Source organism: Athene noctua, chromosome 2 (assembly GCF_965140245.1).
Source record: "Athene noctua chromosome 2, bAthNoc1.hap1.1, whole genome shotgun sequence".
Lineage (NCBI taxonomy): Eukaryota > Metazoa > Chordata > Aves > Strigiformes > Strigidae > Athene > Athene noctua.
The window spans coordinates 13,193,021-13,217,575 of NC_134038.1; the positions used below are offsets into that span (position 1 = coordinate 13,193,021).

The window sequence follows — 24,555 nt, forward strand, 5'->3', positions numbered from 1 at the left end:
TGTCAGACCTGCTTGAGTGCTTGTAAAAGTCAGGAGGATCTTTTTGTTGTTTTATAGCTCCCCAAAAAATGATGCGGTTGGTTGACTGGAGGGTGCAAAATTGCACATAATTAAAAAACTGAGTGTTTTGGTGTTTGCATAATTTCTGAATACAGTTACCAGGCAAGCAAAGCACAGAAATAGGGTTTTGGTGGAGGAAGAGGGGGCAGTTTTTGTAAGCTTGTATTTGAATAGAAGTTAAGACCCACCTGGTGTATACCCACCGACTGCCCCACCACGGTGCAGAGCACTCTAGCACCAGCCCGCCTGTGCCACCACCACAGCCCGTTACGGCTCTGGCTCCGAGCCCAGGGCTGCTTGAGCCAGGCTGGTGGAGATGGCAAAGCAGGCTCAGGGGCAGGGCAGGTGAGCTGGGTTTGCTTGTGAGGTTGTATTTCCCAATGAATTTTGCCCACATGTAGTTGTGGCCTTTCATATTCTGGCTAATGCAAGTAGCTGCTAAAGCAAATCAGCCTTTTTCATTTGGGGAAGTGCATCGCTGGTGGTGCAGACCCGGTGTTAGAAACCTGTACCAAGTTCGAAAAAGGGGCACAGGCAGGAACTCTCTGAACAAGCACCTTCAATATTGAAAAACAGCAGCGCAAAGCACGGGTACCCGAGCAGAGAGAAGACACAGCTCCGTGCTGAGCAGGTGAACAGCCTGGAGGCGGGGGTATGCTGCACAGCCCTGCTGGAAAAGGGCACACCTCGACCCTGCCACTGCCTTGGGACCAAGGGAGCACAGGCAGATCCTGCCTCCTGGTAGGAATGGAAATTTCAGCAGTGGAATATGTGAAGCCATTTTTCTGGAGGTTAGGATTTGTTTGGGTTTTTTTCCAAAATTCAGGAATATTTAGTACATAAGCTTTCTGAAGAGGGCTGTGTAAAATTTCTGAAAACCAGTCAGATTAAAGCCTTTTCTTATGCCCAAGCTAAGTACATTTAGTCCTTAAAACACCTGAAGTTAGTGCCTTTGCCATCTGTTATCTTCAAGCCTTAAGTTGGGAGTTCATGGAAAAACTGGCCTTAGGGTTAAATATGGTACAATCAAATAACTTCTGTAGAATGGACTGCAGTTGAGGTAACCCAAATCTCTCTTCCAGCCCTAAAAATGGGAGAACAGCAGAAGAGTCAGGAAGGTTTTCCTGTGAACTTTTACTAGGTGGCTATATCCCAGCTCTTCTCTTAGGGGAAGGTTAGTGAGTGCTGGTCAGCAAAATTTCCTGTCTTGTATTGATGCTTTGCAAACGTGTCCAGAATCACACAGCTTTTTGTACCGGTCCGTTGCATCGCATTGCCTGCCAGAACTGCTGGTGCCCCATCAACGAGCACACAGCAGCCCTGAGCCTCAGCAGGCCACTTGTTTTAACCAATACCACTCTGTAGTTACCCACGATCCAGTTTATACGGGGATGAAATTTCTTCCAGTGTTCTACATGTTATCTGTGCCAGCAAGAAAGTGTGGCGTTTTAAGGAAAGTTTATGTCTTGTGAGATTTGATACCCAAGTGAAAAACGCAGCAAAGAGCCTAACAAGGTAAGGAAGGAGGGCAACAAGTCATTATCCCTGAGCAAAGTTACAACTACCCTCACTCCAGGAGCAACCAAAGCCCACGGCTGTTGCTGTCAGTAGCTTGAAACTTCAGCTTTAACACCTTGCCTGTATTTAGTTCCAGATTCCAAGTTACGAGGCTGACTGATACAAATTTATTAATTTTTATCCACTCCCCCCACCTTTTCTGCAGCAGGAAACAGGCTCTTGGCAGAGTTATTTTCAGTTTAGTTGCTTATCATGTGATCCAGTAAATCTGCTTCTCCCACCCTTCAAGCTCACATTCTTTCTCTGAGAATGTGAGCGTTTGTGTGGCCAAATTTTTCACCCTCATATTTGAGTTTTCTAACTCTTTCTGTGAAAGCTGCAATAAAATTCGCTCTGGTGTCAGTACCCCAGTAAGACTGCTTCACAGGCTACTCAGCGCACTCTGACATCTTCGCTATACTGTGTGGATGTTAACAGTTATCTGTTCTACGCTGCACAAACTGAAGGGAAGCATGTGCATGTTACAGCAAACAGTATGTCAGAAAAATGCCTTCTCTTTTACTTTAGCTTTATTGTGTATTACTTAGAGTAGCATGCAGTCACTGACACATCAACTGCCTACAGAAGCCAGACCACTTCAATTCTCAAGTGGAACAATGCTTTCACATGGGTATCTCACGAGGTCTTGTAACATAGTGCCACCACAGCGGTGGCAGATGCCCTTCCTTACGAGCTGGAGGCAGAGCTTCAGTTCTTGGACCATCAGCTGGAGTTTCTTCCTCTAACTGCTTAATCTAGAAGACAAGACAAAGTTTCTTTAGTTCATAAATGCACATTTCCATAATGTGCCTCTCAGTGGCCTGGCACTAAGCAAAACTGGCCCCTGTTTCAGAAGGGAAGAACCAGCAGTGACATCGGCGGTTCACAGACAGGTTTCATGCTTCCCAGTATTCTAAACGCAGTAATCACTGCATGCTCCTATTACCTAATTAAGAAGGAAATTTTAGGAGTAAAAAATGATTTACAAAAGCAATCTCATTTAAAAGGTCATTATTTCCACATGATTCATGTCTACTACTGCTACACTAAACAGACGTAATTCTCTTGCTGCTTTGAAAGCTGCCAGATGATTACGAGTCCTGAACGACTTCCACCCCAGCCTGCAGACCACTATTTCTGCACGCCGCCAGCAGCCCTCTAGATGTTTTCAAAACATGTTTCTTGAAGCAGGCTTCACAGTTTCTTGAAGCAGCATAAGTGCTGGCTGCCGCTATTGTTAATTCTGGTAAAAGTGTCATACTGCAATCCAACTATTTCTCTACAACTGGAGAACTATTCTAAGAACATCAACTTTTCCCAACTGAACCTCAGTTTAAGATGGCCAGAAATTAGTCTTGATTCCCAACTGATGTCAACACTGTGGTAAGACACCTTCAAAGGTGCAACCAGAAACTGTGAGAGCTTCCCAGCAACAGAAAAGAAATTCTGTGGTCATTAATCTCCTCTCATCTCACTGTGGAATTTCTTTTAGCAAAACTGCTGCAACAGCCCTGCATTATCTGAAATATGGTTGGAGGTTCAGTTTTAACTTCAGAATCCCTTCACAGTCTTTGAGTTACAGCTTCTTAAAGATCTCTGTGTAGGCATTTTAGATCAAGTCAGTGTTTCACACTGACAAGAGTTCTAATAAAGCAGACTCTAACTGAGACTGCAGCAGGCATTCAATAATTTTTTCCAAGAACATATCTAGATTTAGCACAAAAGTATTTTGTGCTAAAGCAGCTTTACTTTGCACTGAGCAAGCACTGACCTCTTTATCCCAGCTCTCCTGCCGCAGCTTCTTCCATTGCTCTCGTTTGGCAAAGTAATCAGGATACATTGCCTTCTCAGAAGGATGCCAGTAATCCAAGCACCACTCAGGTAACTGTTAACAAAAACCATGATTTTTATATATTACTTTTATATGTGAAATCATACACAGTACACGCACACACAAAAACCTAAATGCAATTGCTGAAGCCAGTATTAAAATGGATAAATAACCCAGGAAATAAAGTACTACATAAAACCACCATTTAAGAGCTACCTGGCTATTGTTAGTCTCAAGGCCTTGTATGGCAGAGGTCAAGTACTTTCAATCTTTGTTTCAGACATTATCCTAAGTCACAGGAAAACATCATAGAGACCTGCTTAAATCACAGCATCCCAAAGAAAAGTCCCAGGTCATCTCTGTTTGCTCTAAGGTTCTCAAAATAATTCCATCTGGTGGAAGGGAAAATCTCATTTCTTCCCTTCCTTCTCCCAAAGGCAGCAGGTTAGACACATTCTTTTCTCCAACTCCTTATTTATTTTATTTGACAGAGACAGAACCTTACAGCTCATTTCTGCTTGTCTACAACAACTAAAAAAATAGTGACCTTTAAGATCTTGATAATGGTCAGACCTCTAAGACGTCCAGTCAAGAAAAAAGCCAAATTTAAAATACTGCATCAGCGTATCACTAAATGTTAACATTTTAAAGACAAGAACATTGATTAAAAAAACAAAACTAAACCTCACCAAAAAACCCCATTCTTAAAAAAATAAAATTAACAAGTTGCTCCAAAACTACCACTAAGTAACATTTACATTTCCAGTTTCCTACTGTATCATCACTGAGTAAACCTTTGACTGAACAGAAATAGCAGAGCTGTCAATAATATAAAAAGAAATCCACACACAGCAAACAGCAATTAAAACCATCAAACAGCCTGAGATCTAAAATATCACATTTTATAGTAGCATCCACAATGGACACTCACTGATCTATCAACAAGCCAAATCCCCGTGACAGCCATTTTGTGAAATGACAGTTTGAGCATATCAAATAGGGCAAAGAAGAGAGAACATAAACCAGTTTGTATTTCTACATGAAGACTGGTCTTGACCATTTATTCCTCAACTGGCCTTTTTGCTGTCCAGATTCACTGTTATCTCTACTACTGCTAAGGCTCACAACCTTGGTATAAGCTTAAATTCTCCTCTTCCCTTTTCACTCGTAGCTTCTTTTTTCTGCCTCTGATAACTACGTCAGATTCTCCCTTTCACATGGCTTCTTATGCATAAAGATCTGATCAGATCTAATCTTGTGTCAGCACTTTCTTCAAATCCAGGAGAAAATGGGTGCATGCACTCTCTAGGTTAGTATTAATTTCTTGTAGTACATTAAAAGAGCCAATGCCAATAAAGTGAAAACCCTGCGTTTTTCTATGAAACCTGTTTCTTTACTCCTAAATAGAACAATCTACCAGGGAAAAAAAGCCTCTAGAAATGCCTTAGGTTCTAAAAATACAGCTTCTATTTTTAGAGATACCACTTATCACAGTGACGCACAGATACGTATCTAGCACTACAGCATATGAAGGGAAATGATAATTTGTACCATTACTCAAAACGCTGGAAGAATGACGGGACCGAATGAAGTCCCCCGGCAGCCAAGCTGATATCTGACAAGACCAGAGAGAAACCAAAGCTGTGACCAGATGGCACCACAGCGGGCAGCACAGCTTCCTCCACACTGCTTACTCTCACAGCTCAGTTCCAACCCTTTCACTGTGCCTGCCTGACCCGTCGCTGAGCAGCTTCTATTTGGCAAAAGAGCAACGACTGTCCCTGCATAAAGAAGCTAGCTGTGTTCAGGCAGACCACCAAACTCCATTTTCCAGGATCTGACAAGCAGGACAGCTTCTTCCACACAAGCAGCAAGATGTTCAGCACCAGTAAACTACTACTGAAATGATACTGTTGAGCCAAGCTGCAGTGCTATGGAAGTCCACTTAAAGCACTCACTTTACATTCACTAAAAGAAGAGCAAGGCAAGCACAGTAATACAGAACTTCACAGGCCACCTTACCTTGTAGCACTCATATCTCTCATAGGCAGTGCCCCCCGGGGAGTCAGGGAAGACGTACGGCTGAGGATGCTGGTTCGCCCAGAACTCCTCCTCGCCTGCCCTCAGCAGCTCTGTAGCTTTCACCATATCCTTCACATCCTTGTTCTTATCGAATCGTTCTCTCAGGAGGCAGGCAAAGTAGCGGTACTTGTCTCTACAGAGATTGAGTGACGTACGCAAGAAAACACTAATCGCATACAGAAACGAAGTTTGGCAACATCACCAGTCACCCCTGAGCAAAGACAGGATTTGGTCAAGGGCCTCTGAGGAGCTCCTGTTCCTACATCGCCCTTTACTGTGGCAGGCGCTCCCAAGTGACTCTAGAGGAGGTTTCCTCACCCCTTCAGCCACTCCTGGGCCAAGGGAAAGATAGAGGACAAAGCGCCAGTCAAGTCCAACGCCCTGTCTCAGCAAGGAAGGGAAGGGAAGGGCAGGCCAGACCCCGCGCCAGGCCCCCGCCCAGCTAAGCACGGAGCTAGACAGCCCCGCTCCCAGGAAGGCCAGGCTTCCCCAGGCCCGTTTCCCTTCACCTCTTACCGGTAGATGCACCAGGACTCCAGGTGCCGCAGGGATTTCTTATAGAGCCGCAGCACCTTCTGCTGGTGCGTCAGGTAGGCCGCCATTTCGGGCCGTCCTACCCCTCACCTTCGCGCGCGGGGGCTGACGGGAAGCTGGAGGCTGTCACCGCGCGCAGGCGCGTCGCTCGCGCTTCAGCCGCCGCCACCATCATCATCATCGTCATCGTCATGAGTCGCGCCAAGTTCATCGGTGAGGGGCGAGCGGAGGGGGGTGGGGGGTAGGGGGTCCGCGCTCCTGGCCGCGGCGGGGCCGGTCGCCTCGCCGCCTGTGCCCGCCGCGGGGGGGGAGCCCCCCCTCTCCGCTCCGCTCCGCGGCGAGGGGCCGGGCGCGAGCCGCGCCGGTGGCAGGGCCTGACCCTGATCCAGGGCTTGTCGCCTCTGTGGTCCCTCTCAGTGTCGCCGGGGCCGCGATGCAGGCTGCCTCTGAGCCTGCAAGGAGCGTTTGGGAACGTTTCTAACATCGTTGGGGGCTTATCGGGGGGCTGCTGTGTGGCTCTTCAATCTCCAGGTTTTCTGCTTTTCTGACTTTTTCGCTTTGGTGCGTTAACCGTGGTTGTTTCCAATTGCATGGAAATGGCTTGGATGTATACGTTAATGTTCTGAGGCAATTCGGCAGGAAGTATGCAAATAACTTCAGAAGGTGGGTTCAGATTGACGCTTTATTTGTGGCTAAGCAGCCTAATATTACCTTGGAAAATTTCCCGTCCCGCTAGAAAACCCTGCTAGAAACGTGGGCTCTGGCAGCTGAGAGGTGGTTGTTCTGAGGCCTGTGCTTCAGGCGGGTCTGCAGGCTGCGGCTCGGGGAGAGCCCCGGCAGCCGAGCGAGCCGCACCGCGGGGCTGGCCGGGCTGCATTGCAGGTTCTCTTGTTCCAGCTGCTGGCCCGGCCGAATGGGCGCGGGCAGTGGGAGGGAAAACGGGCACTTACATGAGGCAGTCTGCTGCTGATCCCACCCGTGTAAAGGCTGTATGTGAGGTGTTGCAGTTTCTCTTCCCTGTTACTGCTTGTTGTCAGAGACAAATTTGTATTTTCATGTGAAAAGCAGAACTGCAATAAACAGTGTATGTGTATTCAGTCTGGTGATTATAAGGGCATATCTCATACACTCCAGAATAAGTCTGGAGTTTCACAGAAGGCCAAAATTTTATTTTTCTGACATTTCTAGTAAGGAGTAAACTCTCAAGTTATGCAAGTAAACTTATGCTTAAGCTTTATATGGCCTGTCAATGTAGTAGTCAGGGACAACTATGAAATGCTTTTCATTGTCTTCTCAAGTTGGCTAATGCTCAGAATTGAAATGTAGAATGACTAACATCTCATTTTCTATATTTGATTCTTCATAGATATCGGTATTAACCTAACAGATCCTATGTTCAGAGGAATCTACAGGGGAACACAAAAACATCAAGGTAAACATTTCTTTGTATCTGCTGAAAGACAGGATCAGTCTTATTAAAATCGAAGCCTCTTGTCAGAAAGTGAGGTTAGATTTTTTTTTTCTGCTCAGAAACTGGATGCTTATTTACTGTGGCTTGAAGAAGACTGTGGCTCGAAGAAGAAAGCATGACAAAATAAGTTAGATGTCCTAAGCAAAATATATTCTTTTCTACAGAATTGCTATTAAGTTGTCTTACTGGTAGCTCTGCTTCTAGAGCAAAATGGAAAATTGCTGATGTATTTATGTTAGGATTGCATGGAAGAAACTGATCTGAGAATTATGAACAATAAACTACCAAAGTGTAGTATTGCTGAATTGTAGCTACTAATCATAACTAATGCTTTTTTGCTTTCACAGCCTGTAGATACAGATGTAGAAACAGTCTCTACTAAAGTATGAGAAAAACTTCTGTTGACTTCTTGTGATTTAAAGTGGGTCTTCAGTTACTACATTTCGTTCGTGTCTTCTAAAGATTAATAAAGTGTGGTTTAAAGATTGTTCATGATAGGCATTTTGACTGCATGAAAGTGATTTTTAGTTGAAAAGTAGTTAAATTATACTGTAAAATCTTAAGTTAAATTTATGGCATTTTTATGAACTTTCACAGATGACTTTTTGGATGTGGTGGAGAGAGCAGTCAAAGTTGGTGTTAAAAAGGTAATTTCTTGTCATAAAATTTCTTTAATGTTTTTAACTGCTTTCTAATACTTTGCTTTTTAGTGCTTAGTATTAAAAGTTTCTGGAACTTGCAATGGAAAATGCAGTAACTTTGTTCAATAGCATAAAGCAAAAGTGTTCTGTGCAGAGGGTTTTCTTTCATTTACACAGATCGTTAGAAACTGATTATTGCAGTTCAGTGGTATCATACGTGATAGGTATGTAGAATTTCTTTTGTACAGTTTCAAAAGAAAGATGTTTTCCTCTGACCTACTGCAGTCGAGTACATAATTTTCCATGTTAGCTGTATTATAGGCAGCCTGTCATCTTGTATTCTGAGTGATTCAGTCAACAGTTACCCCTACAGATCAAAACTGAAAAATTGGTCTGGTCGTAATCCCTCAGATATTTCTCTGTATAAAGGAAATTTTTAATTGCAGAAGAGCCAGGAGTGCCCATAAAGTCTTACAATTGAGACATCTGAATGTCAGCTAGTAAATACTAGCTTATGTGTATTTAAATTGCATTATGAGCAGGTTTGTAACTCTTAGCTTGAAATCAGCGCGTTCAGCCGTGGACCACACTCCTTTAGTTATAATAGTCCAGCCTGCTTATACATCTCTCTCTAAACTGAATAAATTGTCAACACAAAAATATGAATTAAAAAAGAATACAGTGCACATAGTCACAAACTGTTGTACTGATCTAATATGGATTAGGAATAAAGAAATAAACCCACCTCTAGAAGAGGAACAGACATCTTGAATGTTTGCTCAAAGACTCTCATCTGAAAAGAGTAGGAAATAAACTGGGAGACAAAAAAAGAAAACTAGTGATGGAGAAGTTACCACACTGCAGCAAGTCCAGAATCATAGTAACTTTTACTGCATTTATATGTGCTGTGTAAGTAGTGTTTAATCTTTATACCACCCTCTGAAAGTGGCAATTTTCCTATTTTATCATCAAAAGTAGATTGGCTGCATAACTTTTTCAAGGTGCACAGTGGATTCAGAACTGGAGTTCGGGAGTTCTGTGCCCTTAGCTATGTCTTGAGTCTTGCTGCTGGCCTGTACAGTGTCAGAAGTCTATTTCATCCCAGACTGTTTCTACTTGCCTATAAGATTAATCTCTTTATTTGAAAATACTTCTATTTTTCCATATAGCTGCTGATTTATGGTAAATTTTTTGTGAAGTTTTGCCCTGTGCTGTATGTACGCTGACACAATTGCAGTTTAATTTCTTTTTCTGGTTATGTTGTTGGGACATGTCTGTCTCTAACAGCATACTGCAGAAATGTCTGACTTGGTGCTGATCAAGTCTGGTGTAGCATGTATAGGGATAAGAGTTGTCCAAAAGCAGTGTAGTCATGATATATTAGGACCTAGGCTGCAAGATCCTGCAAGTGGTAGTTCCAAAAACACTCTGAGCAACAATTCTGGTGTAATAACCTTTGATCTTGAAGTAAAAATAAAAGATTGGAGCCAGAAATTCTTAAATTTGTAATCATGACTCTGATACAGACTCCTTTGTTGGTTTATCTACTTAACTTACTCGCATCTTGTTTTGGGTGTTAGGGAGTTTTTAGTTTCTCCACCTGTAAAACAGGGAGGTTATTTCTGAATATCATTTCTTGAATGCAAATAAAGTTTCGAGTCATTATCTAATTAAGTTAATATTGCTGCAAATAGAAGTATTTTACTCATTTAATGGTTTAAATACTTATCATAGAACATATTTGATAAAGAAAAAAAATCAGGTTTTGATACGTATTTACTAACTCCTGAGGACCACTGAGGTTTGTTACCAATTTATGAAATTGTCGTGTATATATTTTTATCAGTAATTGCTTTCTGATGTTCTCTGCCTAGATTCTTACTTATATCTGAGTGTTTTCTTAAACATTCTGTTTGATGTTCAAAGGAGAACATACTTGCTGACACTGCTTTTCTTTCAAGTTTTTGATTACAGGTGGGAGTCTACAAGACAGTAAAGATGCATTGCAGCTGGCACAGACAAATGGTATTTTCACATTAAATTTGTGTTGTCAGTCAAAAATATAACCTTTTCCCCTCTCAGAATTAAGAGTTCACAAGGACCTTCCCCTGAATGTGTTTACAGAATCTCAGATTAAAATGAGAAGTTATTTTTCAGAGTGGGGTGAATGCATTGTGTATGAGTTTTTGTACATTTCTCTTTAGATCTCTGGATGTTGGAATGAGTCAGTCCTTCCTGTAATTTCTATTTCTAGATAAAAATGGAAATTTCAGGAAATTTCTGGAATAAAAGTTTTGTTACAAGAGTCCCTTCTAGAAATAAGATAGAATGCTTATATATGGTGTAGAATATATGGGTTTTGATGGGGTTTTGTTTTTTACTTAGCAATCTACCATGACCAGCTTGAACACGAGGGTTATCTTTCTCTTTATGATTCTCCTTGCTTTTCCTTTCTTTCTGTGAAGAGACAAATATCATTCCACTAATTACTTAAATATGTGTTTGAACTAAAACACATGTTAAAGTACTATTTATGAACAGAACCATAGAATAATTTTGGTTGGAATGAACCTGAGGAGGTAGTCTGGTCCAACCCAATCCACCTCCCCACTTCCATCAAAGCAGCTCTAGCTTTAGCATAAACTCACATGGCTTGGGGTGTTATATATTCTTTCCCTCCCCACCCGTGCTTTTACATTCTCCACAAAGCCACTTAGCAGAAGTGTTAGATTTGGCACTAAGGTAGTCTAGATTAGATACTTAGGTAAATCAGGTTAGATGTTACTTGTGGAATTCTCTAACAGGTAATGCAGAGACACATGATGGAAATTGCATGTTGTCTGCAAAACTTAAGCTGAGGATGACCTGATACGTTTTGAGTGAGGTGTGTTTCTAGATGATCTTAAGAGGTCTCTTCCAACCTCAACAATTGTATGATTCGTTGAGGGCCACTCCACCAGAGTAATTCAGCTTTTGAGTTGCAGTTTTGGTGTATGCTAAATTATGTGTATAAAAAGAAACAGGTGCACACACCCCCACTAGAGATACAGTCTAACATTTTTAAAGCAGTAAATAGCAGTGTAATAAAATTATGACCAAGATAAAGTTGTTCAAAGGAAGTTTTCTTTTAAAATGATGAGCAGTAAAAAAAAGTTCAAATACAGATACTGTCTATACCTTATATAAATTTTGTTTCTTTTTTTCTTAAAACCTTCTGATACTATCTTGCTTTAGATGTGTTTTACAGTACAGTTGGTTGTCATCCTACCCGCTGTGGAGAATTTGAGCAGAGTAGTCCTGAACAATATTTATCTGAATTAAAAAATCTGATTGAAAAAAATAAGACAAAGGTAATAGCAGTTGGAGAATGTGGCTTAGGTAAGTATTATTTTAGTATTTCAATTTTTTTTTTCAGACATATATTAAAAAATTCTAAAACACTTAAGTGTTTTTTTGTTCTTTTTATTTGTAGATTTTGATAGATTAGAATTTTGCCCAAAGGACACCCAGCTCAAGTAAGAAACTGTTGATGACTGTACATTGACTTGTAGCAATTTACAGGAGTGTTTTCTATCTTGTGTTCTACAAGGTAACATTTTGTCAGGCATAGACCTGCCATTTGCAGGGCTGGATATGGGTTTTTTTGGCAGAAATGGGACTTTAAAGAAAGATACATGTCTACATTCAAGTAGTGTTGTGTGCTAAATTTTGCTACCTGCCTGGTGTTGACTTAGTATGACTTTTTCTGTAAAATCGATCAGAATGTGTGGGTTTCTGAGTGTGACAGATGTTCATTTTTGCTAATAAGAACTCTTAGAGACTCATGGGGACAACAACATAATTGTAGTATGTGAAAGAAAAATTCAATTGAGTGAAAGGCATGGGGAAGGGAACAGAACTGTCAAAAAGGGTAAGTCAACAGTGGGATAAAAATGAGCTTTTAAGGGAGGTGTTAGCTGGGAGCACGTAATTGACAACTGATGAAAAAGGTAGTCTTGGAGCTTGAGAGATCTGTGTTTTGAAGTAGTATCTGCAGCATAGATACTGAATGGAAAGAAGCTATCACAGCCCCTAAAATCAACTTGCATTCTTGTATCGAGCACTTCTGTCTACAGAGGGAACTGACTGAAAGAGTGATAAATTCAGATAAGACGAGTGATTAATGAATTACTCTCGCATATTACTATTCTGAGTAAATTAGTCACTGGGGGGCAGTGGTTAGTTGTATTTTTTCTAATTGCCACATGTTAGCAGTAGGTAGGTTAATTTCTTCATAATGCTGCAGTCATACAGTAAAAAATTCAGCAAAGTGGACAGGACATTTTTGCTGGTAGAATTCAGTGTACAGTTCAGCCAAGCACATCTTGGAGCATAACCTATTTTCTGTGGCAAACTAGAACACGAGTGGAGTATCATATTTTAAGATCCTTACTGCCTTGATGTTATTGGAAGAAAAAAAATGTATCTGATTTTCCTTATCTGGTGAACTGCAGCTGAAGACCTGTAGTGAAAAACTTTTGATTAAGTGCACTGAAATTGGGTTGTGAGAAAAGAGGTGACAGGGTGGAACAGAAATATTTTTTAAAGTGGTAGGTGAGTCCTTCCTAATTATGGTTGATAATGACAGAAAGTCTTTATCTGAGCTATTTCAGTGAATCGTATGAAATACATAAATCTAGTTTCTCAGAGCTATTTGGGAGCCCTTCCTGGAAATTGCAGTTGGAAGGAGGTGATTGATGAAACAGACAGAAAGCAAGAAATGTAAGAGAGTGAAGAAATATTGAAAGCCTCAGGGATAGATGCCTGCAAACATTGTGTTTGGAAATGCTCTGTTTTCTGAATGGACAGCTTTCCCTGTTCCTCATCCTCCATGTGTTTGTGAAACATGGTCAGGGTTTATGGTTGTTTTAATTTTTGCTAATTGAATGCTATGGAGTTGGATACAGTCTGGCTTTCATGACTTTTAGCAGGCTGGGTGGTAAGTTCTTCGAATTAATAGTCAATGAATGCTTCATAAATGAACTAAATCAAAGGAAGGCAACATGTGAAATGCACGGAGGCATGTCACTGGTTTTCAGCTGATGCATGTTCAGGTGTTGGGGCAGTCAGTGGAATAGCTCACAAGCAGCTGCAGAGTTAGTTACCCTGTAGAAGAGAGGTATGGTAGTTTCCCAGGGGGTAGTATCTGAGCATGACCTCTATTTGATTTAATGTTTAATCATTATTTTCTAGTTAGTTATGCTGTGTTTTCTTCTGGATAATTTTCACCTGTAAAATAAACCAGTATTTTTTTAATCCTTTTTCTTGGATTAAAAAGTTAATAAAGGTGAGAGGCTAATAAAGATTAAATTCCTTTGTTGAAGCGGCCCTAAGATCTTTGTTAGAATTTTTCTCAATTCTCATAACTTCAACAAAAGGGGGTAATTTGAATGGTTAGTTGGATGAAGATACTGCCTTCATATTGTGGTGAAGGTCACAGTATAAATGGACTGATAAGTGTATAGAAGTCTTACTTGTGCTGTGCTACTGGGAGGCGTTTGTGGGGCTTATCGACATGGAGATGGGACGGTTTGTAATCAAGTTGGAGGGGATGAACAAAATCACTTGCACTGTTATTCATACACGAATTCAGAATTGTTTGGGGATATTCTACCTCATAAGGTGAGTTGGCTTCAGCACCTTTAGTGCCTGTTTCCACATCCCAAATGTGGAAATACCACAGTATTTGAACTTCATGGTCAAAACTAGACCTGCAAACAACCCTGCAGAAATATCTTTGAACCTCTTCATTGAGAAGCAACATAGAACCAGCATGTATTGAGTGACGGTCACTCATCCAGTAAAAAAGGTTGTTCCTTCAGCACTGGAACTAGAAGGGTTTAGTTTCCTCCTGACTTATTTTGTTACCATTCTGATTATTCTGACTTCTTAATGCTTTTCCAGGGTTTATCTATCTTTTTTTTTTTCCTCTCCAAGAACTTCCCCATTCACCTCCCCTTTCTCTCTGACAGGGCATGTAGCACCATTCAGCTTCATTGTTGCTAGGAATGGAAGAAACTTGAATTGCCTTTCCATTTGTAGGGACACTAAACTTTGTACATTCAAGACCACTGCCCTTCTCAAAATTAGATTGAAATTGGTAGTAAGTTACTTACAGGACTTTTTTGTAGCTCAGCCTCTAAAACATCACTTCCTTATGAAACAAGTCTTATGTTTAAAAAAACCCCCACCAATAATCAAGCAACTGTGGCTCTTTAACCACAAGAGCAATCATGAGTTCTAATTAAATTTGTATTTAGTCAAACAAGCTCAACTAAGCACAGAGTCTAGACTACAAAGAAGATTCAAACTATGTGTAATTAATTCTCTTGAATTTTTGTCAGTTTTTAACATTACAGGTGCTCTCTATTTCAGCTGTTTTATAGAGATCTCCACTGATAAACAAGGAAGGTAACTTTTATCAGAGAAGTCACAGAATGGTTGGGTTGGAACGGCCCATAAAGCTCATCTAGTTCCACCCCCCCTGCCATGGGCAGGGACACCTTCCACTAGCCCAGGTTGCTCACAGCCCCGTCCAACCTGGCCTTGAACACTGCCAGGGAGGGGGCAGCCACAACCCCTTTGGGCAGCCTGTGTCAGTGCCTCACCACCCTCACAGGAAAGAATTTCTTCCTTAGATCTTAACTAAATAAAGTGGCTTACTTTAAAGCCACTACGCCTCGTCCTGACCCTACACCCCCTGATCAAGAGTCCCTCCCCATCTTTCTTGTAGCCCCCTTTAAGTACTGGAAGGCTGCTGTAAGGTCTCCCAAGCCTTCTCTTCTTCAGGCTGAACACCCCCAACTCTCTCATCCTGTCCTCCTAAGGGAGGTGCTCCAGCCCCCTGGTCATCTTCTGGGCCCTCCTCTGGGCCCACTCAAGCACGTCCTTCTTATGTTGCCAGAGCTGGACACAGCACTGCAGGTGGGGTCTCACGAGAGTGGAATAGAGGGGGAGAATTGTCTCCCTTAGCCTGCTGGCCACACTGCTCTTGATGGAGCCCAGGATACAGTTGGCTTTCTTGGCTGCAGATATACATTGCAGTGTCATATTGAGCTGCTTCTCAACCAGCACCCCCAAGCCCTTCTCCACAGGGCTGCTCTCAATCCACTCATTGCCCAGCCTGTACTTGTGCTTGGGATTCCCCCTACACTTGTGCAGAACCTTGCACTGGGCCTGATGGAAGTTCATGAGGTTTGCACGGGCCCACCTGTCCAGCCTGTCCAGGCCCCTCTGGATGGCACATCCCTTCCCTCCAGCGAGTCAACTGCACCACACAGCTTGGTGTCATCAGCAAACTTGCTGAGGGTGCACTCTATCTCACTGGTCCATGTCGCTGACAAAGGTGTTAAACATCTCCAGTCCCAACACCAACCCCTGAGGAATTCCACTTGTCACTGCTCTCCCCTTGGACATGGAGCTGTTGACCACAACTCTTTGAGTGTGATCATCCTGCCAATCCCTTGTCCACTGGAGTGGCCCATCAGTCAAATCCATCTCTGTCCAATTTAGAGACAAGGATGTTGTGTGGGACAGTGTCAAACACTTTGCACAAGTTCAGGTCAGTAACATCTGTTGCTCTTCCCTTCTCTGCCAGTGCTGTAACCCTGTCGTAGAAGGCCACCAAATTTGTCAGGCACAACTTGGCTGTCACCAACCACCTCCTTATTTTCCATGTGCCCTAGCATAGTTCCAAGAGGATCTGCTCCATGATCTCACTGGGCACAGAGGTGAGACTGACTGGCCTGTAGTTTCCTGCGTCTTCCTTTTTTCCCTTTTTAAAAATGGGGGTTACGCTTCCCCTCTTCCAGTCAGTGGGAACTTTACCGGACTGCCATGACTTCTCAGATATGATGGATAGTGGTTTAGCCACTTCATCTGCCAGTTCCCTCAGGACTTGTGGATGCATCTCATCAGATTCCATGGATTTGTGCACATTCAGGTTCCTTAGGTGGACTTGAACCCGATCTTCTACAGTGTGTGGTTATTCATTCTCCCAGTCCCTGCCTTTGCCTTCTGCAACTTGGGCGGTGTGACTGGAGCACTTGCCCTTAAAGACCGAGGCAAAAAAGTCATTGAGTACCTCAGCCTTCTCCATGTCCTGGGTAACCAGGTCTTCTGTTTCCTTCTGGAGAAGGCACACGTCTTCCCTAGCCTTACTTTTATCACTGGTGTACCTATAGAAGCTTTTCTTGTTGCCCTTGATGCCCCTGGCCAGATTTAATTCTGTCAGGGCTTTGGCTTTCCTAACCTTATCCCTGGCTACTCAGACAATACCTCTGTATTCCTCCCTGGCTACCTGTCCTTGCTTCCACCCTCTATATCAACCTGTAATATACAGAAAATACTGAAAATTTTACAAAACTACATGACCAGTCGCATTGGGGTTTTTTTCCGATTTTGCTTATTATTTAGATGTTAAGAAAATGTAAATCAAACTAATGGTTTGCTGCTGCTTTCTCCTGATTGATAGGTGAATCATACACAGTGATATGTGAACACTTGAGTTTGCTTTTGAAATGCTTCTGATATCTGATGATGGGAATGCCCCAGTGCCCCAGACTCTTTTAAGAATAACACCTAAAGAAATCCAATACACACATACAGTCCCAGCCTGTTGGGACAGGCAGTGTTGTTCTCCTGCCTTCTCTAAATAATGTCATCTTTCAAATTGTGTATGGATACTGAGTCACCTATGCACTGCTCGTCTTCTGCCATGCATAAATTCTACTGTTTCCTGAGCGTTGGTCGTTTGCATGCCTAGGTGTAGTGCAGCAGACAGAAGTGGTAAATGATAATGCTTTGGGATCAGAATTAGCTGTCAATGACAAGTGATGGGTTAGTTCAGTGCTAATTAGTTTCCTCTAAAAACTGCACTGGGGAAGCTGGATACCTAGTTAGCTTCCCTCTGCCCATATTTTTATGTCTTTTCATAGCATGGCTGCTTTGCTGTTACTGCTCCTTCTAGGAGTAGAATGTAGGAATAAAATGAGTGAAAAGGAAAGGATGTAGACACACAAAGGGGAAGAAGGAAGACAGTGGAGGACTTTGAAAGAGTGAAGATAATAGGCAGAATGAGACAGAAGTAAGATGCCTAATATTGTTATTTGTGACACCCCAAGAGAGGAAAAACTGACCTTCATGGAAGGGCAAACAAAAACTCTGGATTGTTATTTTACAGGCCAGTCAGCTCTGATGCAGTTTTTGACCATCTCAGTCTGCACAATAAAACCAAACTCCAACCCTGACATTACACGAGTACATGCTTAGCATATGCATGTGTTCTTCAGTATTGATGCTCTTGGCCACTTATCTGTCTTCCAGCATAGATCACAACTATGATTATACCTCAGGAAAGAGTTCCTTTTAAGTCCTTGCACAAGGAAGAGCTTTTGCATGGCAAATGCATTAATTCTGTCTTTAGTTCTTGAGGACAAAAGCTGGAAGAAATTAATTTACTGTCTGTATTTGCTCTTACACTGTGTTTCTGTTTAAAGGTGTTTTTTATTTTACAGGTATTTTGAAAAACAATTTGACCTGTCAGAACAGACCCAACTGCCCATGTTTCTTCACTGTAGAAACTCACATGCTGAATTTTTAGGTGGGTTTAGTTTGAGAATTTCATATTCAGAGCAAGTTCTGAATATGTAAAATCTGGAAACCTGAATCTTTCACCTTTTTCTGTTATAAAGCTGTCTTACATTTTTATTTATTTCCTTTCGTAGACATAATAAGAAGAAACCGAGATAGATTTGTAGGAGGGGTGGTAAGTATGTATTTCAGTGTAGCATTCTTTTTTATATGCCTGTGTGTGAATATTGTTGCTTAATATGCAACTTCTTGTTTGTCATAGAATCTGGGTAGGCTTCCTGTTACATGGTTTAAGTTATTACTAATTAGTGTTTTCCAGTCCCTTCTAGTATTTTTATTTTCATTGCTTATTCAACAGGTTTTTTGCAAGGTAAGAAGATAGGCTGAGAAAAAGCTTTGCAGCTGACATGGGCAGTTTTTCTTGGCTGTCAGAAGGACAGTTTAAGCACCTTATAATTGACACTGGCCTTTTCCCAATTCATCAGTGTCTGTAACTGCAGTGCATTCAGACCACAGATAATTCAGATGCATGTTCCCAGTGGAAGCCATAACCTCAAACATTTGCTTCTTACGTTAGACATCATTTTCAAATTAGATCCAGATGTAACTTTTGATTACTTTAGGTATTCAGATCATGTACTTTAGTTCACAAGCATAAGAGGAAAAACTTTGGATGAAATAGTTAGGAAACTCCAGCGACGCTCTCTCAGGTTTCCATTATGGCAGGGTTTTCCAAAAGTAATAGATGCTTGGATTACTCTATCCTACTAATATCACCACACCTACAATAATATCTCAGTCCCCAGGTTTCCCTTTTGTTACTGCTAAAACTTTCCCCCCTAGTTGAGTACTTTGCATGTTGTGCTCTTATGTAATACAGTACAGTCTCTCCTTCCTTTCTTTCGCTTTTCTGCAAAACCAGTAATCAGTGGGGCAATGATGAGCAGGCAGCCTCTGCAGCTGAGTGTACCCCTCGCAGTGTGGGGGAGCAGGCAGTTGGCTTTGCTCCACTCAGGCTGACAAGCTGGCAGTTCCAGATGCATGACACTGTACATTGTGATCTCTCGCTTGCCTCTTCAGTCCCTGTGATAACCAGATAGACTGTCCCTCTAGCTCCAGTGGGCTAAAATCTGTGGAGAACATAACATGGTTCTTACTGTGTCCCTGACAGTGTGCCCTGTGGGGAATACTGAAGAAAAAATGTAAAAATTCAGCGTGCACAGGATTAGTTCCTGTGTATAAGTCTCCCAGCTGTCAGCTACAGGAAGTTCCTGGGCCAAAAGCAGTATCACTGGATAGGCCTTTTCTACACATATTTATCACTAATAAAATGTGGTGGCCACTTCTGTTGCAGCATTCAAGTGACTACAGCCTGAATTTTGCCCAAATTCAGATTCATGTGCCACATACAGAATCAGCTAAGCCATGCCCCATCTTTATGTTTGTACCAATGTGCAATGCATACTATCAGATATTTATGACACAAATAAAAACTTATATGTACTTTTAAATTATTCAAGTTTTATATTGAAGTACATATGTTTGTATATATGTGTGCATCTGTATTTATATATGTTCTAGGTACATTCTTTTGATGGCACAAAGGAAGAAGCAGCAGCTATTATAGATTTGGATCTTTATATTGGAATAAATGGCTGGTAAGTTCTTTACAAGAAATAAAACTATTTTTAAATGTCAGCTGTAGTGAACTCATTGCTTTTCTTTTAAACAGTGAGATCAAGTTTTCAAATCTCACTAGACTCTTAATCATCTGACAGATTTAGAATTTCACTCATTAGTCTGTTAGCTATAAAAAGTTCTTAACTCACAGCTCAGTGAGTTAATCTAGTCTTAGGTCCATTCTACTACCCTCAGGTCAATCCTTGTTTGTAAATAAATAAGGTTGTTGAACGTGGAAGCAGTCCTTCTGAAAAAGTGTTTAAAAAATAGCATAATTTTAAGCTGCCATGTCAAATCCAGGAGAAATGCAGATGTAACCTGAGCAGCCTCATCTACTGGTTACGCAGTCTGAATTCTCAGCAGTCATCTGGCCAAAAGCCAGCCAGCACTGCTTTATAAGTTGCATGGGTTGCCGAGGCCAGGCAGGTGTGGGCAGTGCAGGCAGAGGTTCCGCATGCTTACTAGGGTGAGACGGCTTCACTGAGTAGCTCTCCAAATTTGCTGTTTTCTGCAAAGTTCAAATTTACAGGCAGCACTTTGAAAAATGAAGCAAATCTTATTCACTAACAACATTATTTAGGAAGCTGCGTTTGCTGCAACACATTTCAAGAGGCAAATTACTTATTTCTATATACTTTGTTTTTTTAACCAAACTCTGATCTTCTAGTTCATTGAAAACAGAAGCCAACTTGGAAACACTGAAATCAATTCCTAGTGAACGATTAATGATAGAAACTGGTAAGATTTTCTATCTTGGTCAGTTTGTGACTTAAACACTATTGGGCAGCGAGATATGCTTGTCTAGCAATGATAAGGCAGAAGCAGGACCTAAGGAGTTCAGGGTAGGAAAAGGACTGGCTGTTTCTCCACTTTGGAAAGCAGTTTACAGGCTCCAGAAAGATTCCTTTTCAGCCTTCTGCTGGCAGGAGTGAGCTACTATGTCAGGTTCTGACACTGCAGGGGAAGATGAAAAGGACAAATGGACAAGCCCAGATTTTTAAATGTACTTAGGTACCAGAATCCTTCTTGATTCTCTTTTAAAATCTGGCTTGCTGGAGATGTGCCATACACAGGGTTGTGAGCTTGCCACTGGTAGCAGTAGCAGCATTTGGAAACAAAAGCTCTTTAAATGGGGTAAGGGAGAAGAATGCTTCAATTCCCCTCTTGGCCTAATGAGCAGTGATTTTAATTGACTGACTAGGGATGCCTTTTTTTTTTCTTTTGGCATGTTCATTTCAGTTCTCAATAACTGGCAATTATAAATACAGTATTTATTTAAATTTGTGAATATGAGAAAGGAAAATAACAAACTGCCTAAATTCTTAGATTTATTGGCACATGAAGTACAGACCTGTTGAAGTATACGGGAAGTTTCTGTGGAACACAGTGTATCTAGCTATCTTTATCACGTCAGAGGAAATTAGTGTTACATACTATTATTGCTGATTTTTTAAAATGTAAAATCCTGAAGGTTAATGGTATAAAAATCCAAAGATTGTGAAGATGTTAAATTGCCCAAATCTCTTAAATTCCGTTTTGAATCATAAGTCACTGCTAGAGATTGCAAGAACTTTTGTCTGTGGAAGTAGTTGATTAAACTATCTCATGCTATTATCGAACAATTGCATACTCTTAATTCTTTTTTTCAAATTAAACTAGATGCACCTTGGTGTGGAGTGAAAAATACTCATGCTGGATCAAAATACATTAAAACTACATTTCCAACAAAAAAGAAATGGGAAATAGGGCACTGCCTGAAGGACAGAAATGAACCCTGCCATATAATGTAAGTCTACTGCTGTACCATTATTTAAAATACTTCATATCTCACAGGGAAAAAAATTGAAAAAATCAGTTCACTGAAAATGTAGTAAATAGACATGAACTCTAAATGTAGTGAAACTTATGCAAGGTATTGCTTTATAGGCTGTGGAAAAATTTAAAGTCTTCATTTTCCCACTTCAGCAATTTTGAATGTAAAAAGCTCCCTGAAAGGAAAACCAGTACTGCTTTTATCTTTTCACTTGATACATTAAAGAAGGGGTTAAACCCTGTGAAGTAACCTGACTTGAATAAATTTCACTCGGTTGTTGTTCTAATTATTTTTAAAACTGACAGCGCACTGGAGCTGTGCAGCCCTCTGCGGAGGGGGCACTACGGAGACACGCAGTAGTGCCTCTGCTCGTATCACAGCGCCTGGGACATGAACTGCCATAACATCAATCTGCTTAGGGTCATTTCTTCAGGCTGCTACTGTGCCTACAAAAAATTAAGTTTGACAGAGTAGTGTGATCCTATGTAGTTTGGATGTGAAGAACAGCAGTCAACATAGAGAACAGCGAAAGAAAACTCCAGGGGCTTGTCGACAGAGTTAGAAAAGTGCAGAAACTTTTCATGTGCTTCATGGCAGAGGTGTGGAAAGCAGGGAAAGTTTAGTAAAAATGTTATCTCCATTAAATAGCACTGATGGATTAAATGCCTGAAATATCACAACACTTATTGAAGTCTGGTCAGTGAGTTATACCAATTTTCCCAGTCATCTTCTCATTACCAAGTCTCTGAAAAGAGGAAGGAGTTTGGGAAGGTTTCTTCTTGCAGTGAATGAATTTTCAGTAAATAAAGCTCACAGCTGTACTGATGCAGGTGCAAAGCCCATTTATTCGAGTTTTGTTGTTATTGTGAAGTCTGTATGTATATGGATGAAAAGCTGTGTAGATTACCTGTTTGGAACTAGCTTTTGAAATAACTGCTCAGGACAGTACTGAAGAATGTAGGTATTCAGCATCTAAACAAGAGTTTGAGAACAGAAGGAAGTTCTGCTGCTTTTTTGGGAGACCCAAAGAAACTCTCGGAGAGAGACGACCACTGATCATGCTAAAAGCACAGTAAGCTTACAGGGTGACATCTCCTAGTGTTCAGATAAATTTTATGCAGTTATGTCAAGTTGTAATTCCCTTTGAAATTGGCTTTAAACACAAAGTGCACACACTACCATGGAAGGGCTATTTCTAGGTTAGTCCATGATTTTGGAGTAGATGAATAAATCAGTAAGAACAGTTCTCTGGTCCCAGCTGGAGGACCTCTACTGGCACTGAATAAGGCTATTTCAGTAAGCCTGGGTGTGTTACCACCACCTCCCGTCTCCCCATCTGCAGCCTGAGTTGTAGTTGACACAAGTGTTCCAGAATCCCAGAACTGGAAATGCAGGGAGTCTGTTCTAGAGCAGTACACAAATGCTATACTTTGGCTTTTGCTTTCTGTTATAAAACAATATCTTATTTAGTTCAAAATTATTTCAAAGTTACTGTCCCTTTAAAACATTAAATATAACCTGTACTGATTGTAGAGTAGTAACCTGAGAACCTCTTACACCTTAGAAAAGGTGAAGTATAGTAAATGAGAACTGGTATTTTGTGACTTCTCAGAGAGCAAGATCTGCTGTGAGGGGGAAGATAGACTCAGGCCAGAGCATATTTAATGTTTAGGGTATATATACTGTTTAATATAGCTCAATTAGCAGGAAGAATTTTCCACTTGTCTTTTTTTTGGTGGTGCTGGATACCTCTCAATTTTGATGCTGGGTGGTATTTCTGCTTTGTATGTATTTTCAGAACTGCACTACTCACCCTTAGAAGCTATTTTTTTAAAACTTTAGCCACAAGATGCTCTTTTTTTTCCCTCCTTCAGTGATTTCATATATGCAGTGTTACATCTTGCATCCAAGTGGGAATAGATCTGTAAGTGCTACCAAGGCTCTTCAAGGGTGAAATTCTTTGGTGTTTTGTTACTTCTGTGTTGGCCTGATCTCACCCCATCTCATCTTAAGGGAATATCCCCTTAAACCCAGAAGCTCTTTGGCTGCAAAACACAGAAGTGGTCATGAAATGGGCTAATTCTGCATCTAGGAAAATATCTACATTCCAGTAGTTAAGAGCAACTTTCTCTACTCTGTCTTCCTCAGAAAGAAGTTTAGCTATTGCATAAGTTAAGAGACAAGATCTAAAACCCAAAACCACCAAACCCTACCACCAGGCTTGAGGTTCTTACTCTTTGCTCTGAAGGGTTTTTTCCTGCTAATAGAAGAAATGAAAGTATGACTCATCTTAGGAAGTGCACAGAATATTATTTTTTTTCCTGGAATGGTTGATATAAAATCAAGAAAATAAGTACAGAGAAAAGACTGCCTTGGTTTTCTGTTAGTGTTAATATTATTCACCCCATTTCTTTTGCCTCCTCTTCCTAGCTTGTATCAAGGCTATGGGCCTTTAAAAATTGCTCATTTAACATTAACTGCAAATATCTATATGTGTTAATCACAATTAATCTAGAGAATGAGGAAGTAGGAATAAGTTACTTTGGCAGCTATACTCTCAGATAAGGCTGTGTCTGGAATTTAAGCTTTGCCATAGTGCAGCTTTAGCCTTGAAAGGCTAATGAGTTTCAGTCTGGAAAATGAAGACCATTGATAAAGACACCCACAAAATGACACTTTCTTTGAAACAGAAAGCTTTTTAATTACCTCCAAACAAGAGTCAAAAGACCAAAGATGAATCTGTACCAGTGAGCAACCAGTGTTCAGTGTAAAGGGAATGGCAGTTAGTGACTTAAAAGTGAAGCTATTTGCATATCTGAGCACCTTGCCCTGTTGCTCTCAGCATATGTTTTTATTCCAGATTAATTTTAGTGACTTGTACATACACACGCAGCAGTCTGAAGTATATTCAGTACTGAGTTTCAGCCTTCTAATATCAATCCTTCTTTTTTAGTCAAATACTGGAAATAATGGCGGCAGTAAGAGAAGATGACGCACTTGAGTTGGCCAATACTCTGTATAACAACACTATTAAAGTCTTCTTTCCAAATACATAGTCATTTTTCTTACATTTATTCAGCATAACTTTAGTAAATATATTGCAAAAACTTAAAAATTATCATATCTGCAAGTTCTTATCAATGGAAGCCAATATGTAGTACTTTTTTTTTTTATGGTACAAGATTAAAGCTGCTTTTGAAAAGGTGGTGTGCATCTGTGCAGTTTCTCAGCCCTGTTTCCCTTTTGTCAAGATTCA

General features: G+C 41.0%; 2 protein-coding genes across 5 annotated transcripts; one reads left to right on the forward strand and one right to left on the reverse strand.

The window, feature by feature from the left end:
- Window positions 1–2,116: 2,116 nt before the first annotated feature.
- On the reverse strand, window positions 2,117–6,175 carry NDUFB9 (NADH:ubiquinone oxidoreductase subunit B9). 2 transcript variants are annotated; one of them, XM_074898462.1, is made up of 4 exons: window positions 6,047–6,175; window positions 5,471–5,663; window positions 3,389–3,502; window positions 2,117–2,372 (listed from the first exon to the last, which is right to left on the reverse strand). In XM_074898462.1, exons 1-4 carry the CDS (start codon window positions 6,130–6,132, stop codon window positions 2,241–2,243), a joined length of 525 nt encoding a protein of 174 aa, XP_074754563.1. In that variant the 5' UTR covers window positions 6,133–6,175; the 3' UTR covers window positions 2,117–2,240. The 2 variants fall into 2 exon arrangements, with proteins under 2 accessions (XP_074754563.1, XP_074754564.1); XM_074898463.1 differs by having other exon boundaries at window positions 5,471–5,630; window positions 6,047–6,168.
- Window positions 6,176–6,190: 15 nt separating this feature from the next.
- Window positions 6,191–24,504, forward strand: TATDN1 (TatD DNase domain containing 1). 3 transcript variants are annotated; one of them, XM_074898459.1, is made up of 12 exons: window positions 6,191–6,277; window positions 7,431–7,496; window positions 8,133–8,182; window positions 10,138–10,201; window positions 11,411–11,554; window positions 11,649–11,691; window positions 17,731–17,816; window positions 17,941–17,981; window positions 19,388–19,464; window positions 20,154–20,224; window positions 21,146–21,272; window positions 24,253–24,504. In XM_074898459.1, the coding sequence occupies exons 1-12, from the start codon at window positions 6,256–6,258 to the stop codon at window positions 24,353–24,355; spliced, it is 894 nt and encodes a 297-aa protein (XP_074754560.1). In that variant the 5' UTR covers window positions 6,191–6,255; the 3' UTR covers window positions 24,356–24,504. The 3 variants fall into 3 exon arrangements, with proteins under 3 accessions (XP_074754560.1, XP_074754561.1, XP_074754562.1); XM_074898460.1 differs by lacking the exon at window positions 6,191–6,277 and adding an exon at window positions 6,316–6,727; XM_074898461.1 differs by lacking the exons at window positions 6,191–6,277; window positions 7,431–7,496 and having other exon boundaries at window positions 11,424–11,554.
- The last annotated feature ends 51 nt before the right edge of the window (window positions 24,505–24,555 follow it).

What these genes read in the sequence shown, in the direction of transcription:
- NDUFB9 (XM_074898462.1), bottom strand. Translation starts at nt 6,132, where the DNA reads ATGGCGGCCTACCTGACGCACCAGCAGAAGGTGCTGCGGCTCTATAAG. An exon ending in GAGTCCTGGTGCATCTACCG is followed by an intron (nt 5,664 to 6,046) that starts GTAAGAGGTGAA and finishes CAATCTCTGTAG; the next exon opens with AGACAAGTACCGCTACTTTG. An exon ending in AGGAGAGCTGGGATAAAGAG is followed by an intron (nt 2,373 to 3,388) that starts GTCAGTGCTTGC and finishes CTTGTCTTCTAG; the next exon opens with ATTAAGCAGTTAGAGGAAGA.
- TATDN1 (XM_074898459.1), top strand. Translation starts at nt 6,256, where the DNA reads ATGAGTCGCGCCAAGTTCATCG. An exon ending in AGTTGGAGAATGTGGCTTAG is followed by an intron (nt 11,555 to 11,648) that starts GTAAGTATTATT and finishes TTTTATTTGTAG; the next exon opens with ATTTTGATAGATTAGAATTT. An exon ending in CTCACATGCTGAATTTTTAG is followed by an intron (nt 17,817 to 17,940) that starts GTGGGTTTAGTT and finishes TTCCTTTCGTAG; the next exon opens with ACATAATAAGAAGAAACCGA.